The sequence below is a fragment of the Jatropha curcas genome, chromosome 10, assembly GCF_041381405.1.
Source record: "Jatropha curcas cultivar XTBG-Jc1 chromosome 10, XTBG_Jcur_1.0, whole genome shotgun sequence".
NCBI lineage: Eukaryota > Viridiplantae > Streptophyta > Magnoliopsida > Malpighiales > Euphorbiaceae > Jatropha > Jatropha curcas.
The window spans coordinates 20,124,389-20,134,905 of record NC_143160.1 but is presented as its reverse complement, the minus strand read 5'-3'; the positions used below and the strand labels follow the sequence as shown (position 1 = coordinate 20,134,905).

Here is a 10,517-nt window from a genome sequence, read left to right as displayed (position 1 = left end):
GGCTATAATTACAATGAAAAAATAAATTAACTCCTTGTTACAATTATAAAAATTGATTAAATTTGCAACTAATCATAGTTGAAGATTTTTTGTGATCATTTACCCAATGATAAAATGCATTGTCATAATAATATAAACTATTTAATCGATAACATACTTGTTCATCTTTCTAAAATTATTTTTTTGCCATTAATTTTAAGAAATTTTGATTTCAATCTACATTTTTAAAAAGTAAATGAAAATTATAATATTCCATATCATAATCATGGGAACAAAAATTTAACAATGTTCTATATCAATTCAACTTTGCAACCAACTTGCCATATAGAAGAAAAAATATAGAAAAGAAATCAAAGAATAACTATTTAAACAAAATATAAACAATAAGGACAATATTGGATTTTAGATGTGGCTATGCATAATTTTAGAAATCAAAATTTTTAACTCATCCTTACACTCTAATTCGGTAGATTGAAGATTGGGGTGTTTTGATGAGTTTTCAATCTCTCTAATGACTTTCAAAAAAAAAAAAAAAAAATCTCTTCCTGGAACCCCCCCTTCACAAACCAATAAATAATCTCTTTTTACCTTGTCTTACTTTTTAAACTCACCAAATAACCTCTCTCTTTTCAAACGATTAAATAATCCTTTTTTACCTTATCTTACTCTTTAAATCCACCAAATAACCTCCATCCAAATATATTAGTAAGATTAAATTCCCCATAGAAAATTGGTGGGACCAGGAGTCTGGAGAGATATAACCTGACATAGTTGATTGAAAGCTGAGAAAAGAAAGGAAAATAAGGGAAAGAGAGGGACATTGTTGTATGTTCTGCTATTTGCTTCAATCAATATACATAGGAATTTTTATCTAATCCATCAAATCTCCAATACGACCTGATTTGGGTAGATCTGATAAAAATCCAATCGGATTAGCAAATGGTTTGGATCCAAATCTGATAAAAAAGTTCAATTGGCTCGGATATGGATACGCGCCAATCTGATCCGAATATATTTGAATTTGATCCAACCATTTTCTCCCTTTGTTTTTGAATTTTAATCCCGTCTGATTAATGCAGAATGGATATGGATATAGATTCGGATATTAATTTTTCTTGTCAAATTGGATCAGATGCTACAAAATCTTTTTGATCTGAATCCGATCCATGATTAACCCTGAATATACATATCAGGCTATCAAGCTTGTATAGCTGCACTAGCCTATGAAACTGAAAGTTGCAACCAACTCAAGTAACTCCATGAAATCCAAAATTCAGCAATTGAATCTTACTCACTCATTTATTCCTACCTTTTATTTATATATATATATCATATTTAAATGATTGAATAAGTTTCTTTCTGGTGCAGTAAGAAGTTGAAATGTGCACAAACATGGTCATCAGCTACCAAGTGATCACATTAGCCATACCCTGATGGACAAAAGATACAAGAACAGCAATATGAAAAATGTACAGAAGAAGAAAAAAAGTAGAATTTTAACTTTCCACTTTCATCCATGTTCCAGTTCTGACTCAGAAAAAACTTTAGTCACAGAGAACATATATGAAATGGAATGTCCTTATATTGTGCTGTCTTCAGTTTCTATCAATCTCATTAAATGCCAAGTTCATAGCAGTATTTTTTTTACAGATCAAAATCAAGAAACAGAAGTGCTAAAATAGTGATATTGAAATCATCAAGTCATCAAAGAAATGAAGTAAACTTTCCAACTATTTAGAACAAATCCTCGTTGATTTTTCTCTCTTTTTTTTTATTTAATGTTCTATTACAAGTAATATGAATCAAATTTAAGAAACCTGACTTACCATAATTGACAAAAAGTTTAAATGACAATTACAAATATTACAAATTACAAAAAAGTACTAAACATAGAATAGAGAGTATAAATAGGACAATTACCTTATCGTTTTTAGTTCAGGGATTGTGTCTTTCTTTTTCCAACACATAACAAAGAAGATTGTAACAGTCAAGCTCATCAGGTATGATTTTATGTCCAAAATCAGCATTACCTGAAGTCATAAAAGCAATAAATCCATACCTTTTTAACCTGATCAAGTTGCAGAGGAGCTCAACAAAATTGATAATCCTATCAATAGTCAAATGCCCAACATTCTCAAGCAATAAATATTTGTACCGAAAAGATAACTAAAACTATGGTTGAAAACATAATTTTCTGTACAGAAAAGATCAAATTCATTGCCTTATTCACTTCAAGGACTTCTTCCATGACTGAACCATGCTAGAAGAGACCATGAAACAAACAGGTCAATATGAAAAAAATTCATGAAATAATGATCTAACTTCAATTGTTGAATAGACAAAGGTTTTCATCATTTTGGCATGTACAGAAATGTCACAAAAAAATAACTAGAATAACAAAATTGATCAAAAACAAGATGCAACAAATTATCCCACAAAAATAGATAAAGAGGAAACCTCATTTTAATTACCAAGCAAAATGAATTGATTAATAAATAAAACTCCACCCCTCAGATAACACATTATACACATAGGCATGCACACATGAAAGTGGGGGTTTACAAGCATCGATTTACGTTTGGAAAAGAGAAAGAAATATATAAGCATGTCAATCTGCAATTAAGTAGAATTCATTGAGAATATGTGATGCAACATCCATCCTGCAATAATAAAAAGAACATGTACACAAATAAAGGACAAAATTAGGCTTTAGCTTGAAGATGATGCACTTCTTAAACTTTCCCACATTGCTGGACCTTCAGGATGGATATCCGCAAAATGTTTTGCAAATCGACATCCAAACATGCAAGGATCGTGCTCAATGACAACATTGGTTTTGCAGCACTCTGTCTCTCAGACACATAGATTTTAAATCTATGACTAATCCTTTCCAAATCGTAGGATAAATATGCTAGGAATGCCACAACTGATGTAAGTGCGTAGCCTACACACTTTGTCAGGTAATCAATCTTCTTTTCAATTACATCTTTGGTCTGGTTAAGCGCCATTGGAGCCTGTTTAATCAAGCTTGAGACAACATTGTAGTCCAAACCAGGTTTAGCTTGAAGATGATGCACTTCTTAAACTTTCCCACATTGCTGGACCTTCAGGATGGATATCCACAAAATATATTGCAAATCGCACATCCGAACATGCAAGGATCGTGCTCAATGACAACATTGGTCTTGCAGCACTCTGTCTCTCAGCCACATAGATTTTAAATCTATGACTAATCCTTTCCAAATTGTAGCATAAATATGCTGGGAATGCCACAACTGATGTAAGTGGGTAGCCTACACACTTTGTCAGGTAATCAATCTTCTTTTCAATTACATCTTTGGTCTGGTTAAGCACCACTGGAGCTTGTTTAATCAAGCTTGAGACAACATTGTAGTCCAAACCGGGTTTAGCTTGAAGATGATGCACTTCTTAAACTTTCCCACATTGCTGGACCTTCAGGATGGACATCCACAAAATATTTTGCAAATCGCACATCCGAACATGCAAGGATCGTGCTCAATGACAACATTGGTTTTGCAGCACCTCTGTCTCTCAGCCACGTATACATTTTAAGTCTATGACTAATCCTTTCCAAATCGTAGCATAAATATGCTGGGAATACCACCAGTGACGTAAGTGGGTAGCCTAAACACTTTGTCAGGTAATCAATCTTCTTTTCAATTACATCTTTGGTCTGGTTAAGCACCATTGGAGCTTGTTTAATCAAGTTTGAGACAACATTGTAGTCCAAACCGGCTTGTACCATGCAATCAAACCTCTCTTGTAACTGATCTCCTCGTCCTCGAAACTTTTTTAAGGCTCTCATCATCTCTTCAGAATTTTCGATATACCCCAGTCTCAATAAGAATGCTGTTCTATCCTGACTTTTACTTGGATCCTGAGGCATCGTCTGTTCACCGTTTTGGACTTTCGACTTAGAAGCCAGACTGAAGAAGTTCACAGGGCCTTGCCTTATGATTTGGCATAGACTATCTTTCTTAATATTTAGTTCCTTACAAACAATTTTAGGACCTTTCAAAGAACATGAACACAAAATTTCCACATGACTGGATACAATGTTTGCTATCTCTTCCACTCCCATCCCAATATAGAGCAAAAAATCCAATGCTCGGAAAAGATTCTTTTCACACTTAATTGACAAGATTTGAGGATTTTGTATAAACAATGAATAAATCTCATTCACGTTCAGACCCAGTTTAAGCAACCGGCCAAATAATACATAAACTTTCTTGCCAGAACCATCAAGAACTAATAGAGCATTTGTTTTAAACAAGTTACACAATTGCTCCTCACTGTAACCCAATTTATCCAGAAAATCCATTGTATCAAGCATTCTTTTCCAGCTATAAGAGTCCTTCCAAGACAAGTACCTTCCAATGCTATCACTTTCAATTCCTAGTCTATTTAATTTCTCAAGGACATTCACAAAATCATTGTCGACACCACCCATCAATAGAGATGGACAACCACTAACGAGTTTAATAACTGTCTTTTTGCTTAGATCCAAATTTTCATAACCCTGAAGTTTCAAAGCTAATAACCCATATTCATATCTGAAAATCTCTCTTGCTTCCTTATACATTTTGCCTATCTTACTACGAGGAAACCCATACTCGCATAAAACATGGAAATTCTCAAGCAAGACATGATCATCACTTAAAAACATCAAATGCCGCGGTAGAAGTGAAGAGAGCTCAGCTGGGCTCAAACCTAAACTCTCAAAGAATGGCTCGAACTCATTGATTGGATTATACCTGAGGAACTTACTTAAGGACCGTCTAACATCTTTCTCATTACTTATGCTGGAAAGTAAAGTTTGAAGGAAATAAGGTGAATTCTTGCTGATATGCTCAGCATCAATAGGGCTTAAGCTCCTAGTGTTATGTAAATACTCAAAGAGAACATCCTGAGCCTCGGTTTTAGCAGCACGCGAGATGCGGCTACCAGAAAGTGAACTATGAAATTGAGGTGATCCAGAATGGCTAACTTTGGAGCTGTGGGTTAGTCCAGAACTGCAAAAGCATCTAACTTCAAGCGAAACAGAATATGGGATTTGCTTAGGGTTGAGTTTTCCACAAACAGGAGGATAGAAAACAAAAAAATGGTTCAGTTGAGCCATCAGCTGAGATAATTTATAGACCTTTCTACTGATTCGGGCCACAACCATGAAAACAATAAAAAAAGAGATAGACTACTACAACAGTAATTTGGGTTCCCTGCAGGATTTGTTCCGAGCGTATAAAATAATTTTGCATAGGAATACAAGACCAAAGTTTCAGATGAAGAACTTCTTACCTTCGGAAAATAATTAACATCAAATTGACTTTTCAGGCTCGTCAAATGAATGAACGAAGCCGTTGAAATATCACTGACGACGCTTCTTTACTGAAAATGGGGATGCTCAGCGTCAGCAATGATAAAACCCTAGGAGGATTCTACGCATTTTGCTTTTTGAGTGTCGAAATAATAATCTTATTTATATATTTTACATTTTTTTTTTTAAGTGCTCGCAAGACCGGCGGTTCTGGTTCTAGTTTCTGGAACCGGAACCAAACCGAAAAGGTCCGGTTCCGATTTCGGTTTGGAACCGTCCGGTTTCGGTTCCGATCCGGTGACAAAATCGATGCTTCCGATCGGTTTTTCGGCAAATCGCATAATTTTAAATTTTAAATTTTGAAGACCGGTTTAAAAAAAAATTTGAACATAAAAAATTAAAAAATACACCTAAAAAATTAAAAAAATACTTAAATTAAATTTATTTTTTTAAAGACTTGAACATAATTATTTTTAAAAAAAAATTTCAACTGAATTTATTTTTTGTTTAAAAAGTTTGAATATAATTTAAAAAAAAAAAAAGGGCTTGAACTTAATTTTTAAAAAAAAAAAAAAATTAAGTTGCCTACGTATCCTCTTGGGTTTAGAGGAATCAAAACCCACGTAGTTCTTACTTACCTTATACCAATTTCACACATTTTACCTTAATCGCTATTTACACCACCGGTTAATGTTCCTGTTGAGGACCCATCGTATAAATCATATAAATCTTCATTTTCTTTTGGATTTTCTTGGGCTCTTAGTTCGGCCTTGGTCTAATCATCCACGCATGATTGTGCTTCTAATGAATCGGGTGTCATACGAGATCGTGTTTCATCAAGTATGTTTCCTCCTTGACTAAAAGCTTGTTCAACCGCAACAGTAGAGACCGGAGCTGCTAAAACTTGTTTTGCAATTAAAGAAAAAATTGGAAAAGTATTTGCGTGACGACTCCACCAATCTAAAATTGAAAAATCAGTATCTGCATAATCATCACCAAACTCAAAAGAAGTGGTTAGATAATTATCAAATTCAGAAAAAGAACTGGAATCTCTTGTTCTTTTTTGTCTTTGTAGTAAAACTTGTTGAGTAACACCAATACCACTTACCCTTTGTGTTGGAAATTGTTGAATATTAGATTGAGAAGAAGTAGAAGTAGATGAACTAGAAACTTGAACAAATTCATTATATAATTGCATAATATTTTGTTTAACTTCATGCATTACTACATTTATATTAACATTATCTTCTACATCAAGATTTAATACTTCATAATAAATAGTCAAATAATCACATAAAACATCAATTTTACATCTAGGATCAAATACAATAGCAACAAGATAAAGGGGTGGTATATTTATAAAATAAGATAACCATTTTTTTTTCATTGAAAAAAATACAATCTTTTAATAAATCATCATTTTCAAATTCTTGGAGTGCACTAACAATATTAATACACATAGGTAAAAATGAATGAGATGTGGGATAATAAACCCCACTAAATTTATAGGTAACATCATTAAAAATTTTTAAAATATCTAAAATTTTTGCACAAATATCCCAATTTTGTGGATATAAATTAATATCCTCAATATTATTAGTAACAAAAAAAGCATAATAATTCTTCATAAGAAAAAGATTCGTTTAGTAATTCATATGTTAAATTCCAACGAGTTGGGACATCCCTTAGAAAACGTTTTGGTCTTTTATTATTTTCTTTACAAAATTTAGCCCACCTTTTCATCACTTGGGGATGTCCCCATAAATATGAAATAGCTTTTTTAATTGGAGAAATAAAAGATTCAAGAATTTTTAAATCATCTTGTACACATAAATTTAAAACATGGCATGTACATCTTATATGAAAAAATTTTCCACCAATATTTGGTTCACAAATATTTTTAAGTTCAATAATTGATTTAGTATTTGCAGAAGCATTATCAAATGAAATTGAAAAAAAAAATTTTGTCAACTTATATTCATCTAAAATTGAAACAATTATTCTATAAATATTATTTGCAGTATGTTTATCATCAAAAACACGAAAAGCAATAATTCTTTTTTGAATTTTCCAATCACCATCAATCCAATGACATGTAATACCCATATAAGAATGCATTTGCCAATGATCACTCCAAATATCACAACAAATTGAAACACGAATTTTTATTTGAGAAAATAAAAGCTCTAACTCTTTTTTTCCTTTATTATATAAAGAAATAATAGTTCGTTTTACAGTATTTCTTGGTACTCTTTTAGCAGAAGGATTTAAAGCTTTTTGAGAATAATTATTAAAACCTACTTTTTCACCAAAACTAAAAGATAAATGTTCCATAGAAATCATTTTTGCTAATTCTTCTTTTTGCATTTTTTCAGAATATTGAAATAAAGAAAGGTTAGAAAATGCGTACCCGGAAATTTGTGTTTGAGACCGATCAACTTCTATTTTTGTTGGATGTTTTGTCTCCAAATGCTTCCAAAATGATCCATAGCCGCCCGCTTGTTTAAATTTATAAGATTTTGCATAATAATTGCAAATTACATCGTACATTTTCTCACCTTTGAATTTTTCGTGAAATGAATGGAGAATATGTCGGAACTTTGTCTTGCTCTTCCAACAATTTGTGCTCGTTGCTGTTGCTCTTGCTCTTCTTGTAATTGCTCATTAAATTCAGATTCTTGAGTTGAAATTTCCAAATTTTCATTTGGATATCCTTCAAAATTAAATTGGTTGGGAGTGAAATTATAGATGTCGTTTGTAGGGATAGATGAATATTGTGTTTCTCCGATCTTTCCCTTGCCCTTACCCGAATTTGAGTTTCCTCCACTTGCCATTATATGATAATAAGATATAATTTAGAAAATTGAATAAAAAAAATTAGAGAGAATAATAACTTAATAAGAGAGATTGTAGAGTAGAGAAGAATAATATATAGTAGAGTGTAGTATATTGTAGAGAGAGTAAGTAGAGTGTAGTATATTGTAGAGAGAGTAAGTAGAGAGAGTTGAGATTTTTTTTGTAATGAATTTGTAAATGAAATGAGGTATTTATAATAAATCCAAAAAATCATTTTTTAAAAAATATCCTTGAAACTAGCCGTTATGTAGCCGTTTATGGCTGTTGGAAGGGGTAATTAAGAGATTTCACAACAAAATTTTTTTAAAAAAAACAAACCTGACAGTTTATAACGGCTAGAACTGTAACACCCTCCGCCCAGTCCCGAGAGACCCGACAGCGGATGCCACATTCGGTGCCGAGACACCGTCTTAACTTAACATATAAATCATAAAACTAAAATTATGAATTAGAAGTAATTGAGTATTCACAAGTTTCGCGAGTAATTTTTTTTTTGTAATAGAAATTTCATTTTATTTTCCTTGCATTTTTTTTTTTTTAAGTGTGTAAGATGAAGTGTGAACTTGTATTGTTGTGTGGGTAAGAAGGTCTGTTAAGTTATGCATGATAAAGATTATAAGTATTAAGTTGAAGTTAAATGATGAAAGTATGATATTTGTATTGAATACTTGTTAAATATGAAATGCATACATAAAATGCATGAACGTGTGTAAATGTGCCTGTGGAAGGAGTATGTAAGAATGAGTTGCTAGTATTATCTAATAAGAAAATAAATGATTCGGATTCAAGGACAATAGAATCTAGTTAATTAGAGTATTGAATTTAGTATATGTATTTGATGAAGTTACGTGATTTTGGTTAATGGAATTTATTATGACTATTGAGATAAGCATTTTTCTGGATAGAATATATATATTAATTGATGTAGTTACATAAATGATATTATAAGGTTTAAATGATGAATGATTTGATGTGCTTTGAAATAATAATGGGTGATGAGTAGTTTTCATAAGAAATAATGTTGGTGGAATGAATCATTATTTAAAGCCATTTATGAGAACTGAATTCTAATTATGAGAAATAATTAATATAACAACATAATTCACTATTCACTAATTCTCTAAATTCTCCAAAAATATTTATTACTTACTTTCTACCCATAAAAATCATGTATACATACTCCAAAAATATTAAAGAAAATATTAAACATACATAATAATTTTTTTCGGACCAAAATAATATCGACTTCCGGACCAATGGTACTATTCACAGACCGGTAACTTACTATTTCAGACACAGAAAAATGGGGCGTTACAAGAACCGCCGATTTGAACCGGTTCAAACAGCGGTTCTAACCGGACGGGGAACCGGCGGTTCCAAGACCGGTTCTCTGGAACCGCTGGTTCCAATTCTGGTTACGGTTTCGGACCGGTTCGAACCGACGGTTCCGGTTCCCGAAATCGTAATATGGCCACCTTTAGTTTGAACATGCATCCACAGGAAAATTGTATATGGACTTACCACAAACTATGCTATTTTTTCAACTTTTCACTTTTCCATAATATCTTTATATAATAATTCATATAAATAATTAATATTAATTGAATTTACTAGATAATGAAAAACTAATTGTAAGATAATTTATTCATTATGTTATATATTTAATTGCTGATGTGGTGCATTATTTTGAGAGTAAAAATCTCTAAAACTTTAGCATTTCTTTTTTTCTTGCTTTTACCTTTTTAAATGTTTGAAATTTAATTTTTTTTTAATCACTTACCGTTGATCTTTCTACCTTCTTTACGTTTCAATTTAATTTTTTAAATTTATCATTATCACAATTTTTCACCTTCTTATTTTTCGTAAACGTTTACGATTTAATTTTCTAAATTTAATAATCAAAATTTTCACCTTCTTACTTTCCTTAAACGTTTAAGATTTAATTTTTTAAATTTAATAATCATCGCTATAATTTGACGTTGATTTTAAAATACTAAAAGAAATCCATATTTCTATTATTGCCAAATCCTTCGTATTCCTATCATTTGAATAAATTGAACTTAAATTACAAAAAATCCTCTTTTCATTAGAGGATAGGTTGATTGCAGTTCTTCTTTAGATTCTCACTTTATAATAGACTAAAGAAACCCACACGAAAGTTTCTTTCAAAGAGATGGTAAAATTTTTATCTTACAACCAATCAATTTTCAAGATCAATCTCATACGGTTTAGAAATAAGAAGACAAAATGGTAAGTAGTTTTCTTCTTTTTTTTTCTCTTTTGGTTTGTTTGCTTATGATTTTTATTTTTTGTGTAAATTATCTAG

The 10,517-nt window shown here is 31.5% G+C and overlaps 1 protein-coding gene across 1 annotated transcript; it reads right to left on the bottom strand.

Moving 5' to 3' along the window:
• Positions 1–2,441: 2,441 nt before the first annotated feature.
• On the bottom strand, positions 2,442–5,320 carry LOC149493236 (transcription termination factor MTEF18, mitochondrial-like). Its single transcript, XM_089715640.1, has one exon. It carries the CDS (start codon positions 5,186–5,188, stop codon positions 3,407–3,409), a length of 1,782 nt encoding a protein of 593 aa, XP_089571766.1. The 5' UTR covers positions 5,189–5,320; the 3' UTR covers positions 2,442–3,406.
• Between the last annotated feature and the right edge of the window lie 5,197 nt (positions 5,321–10,517).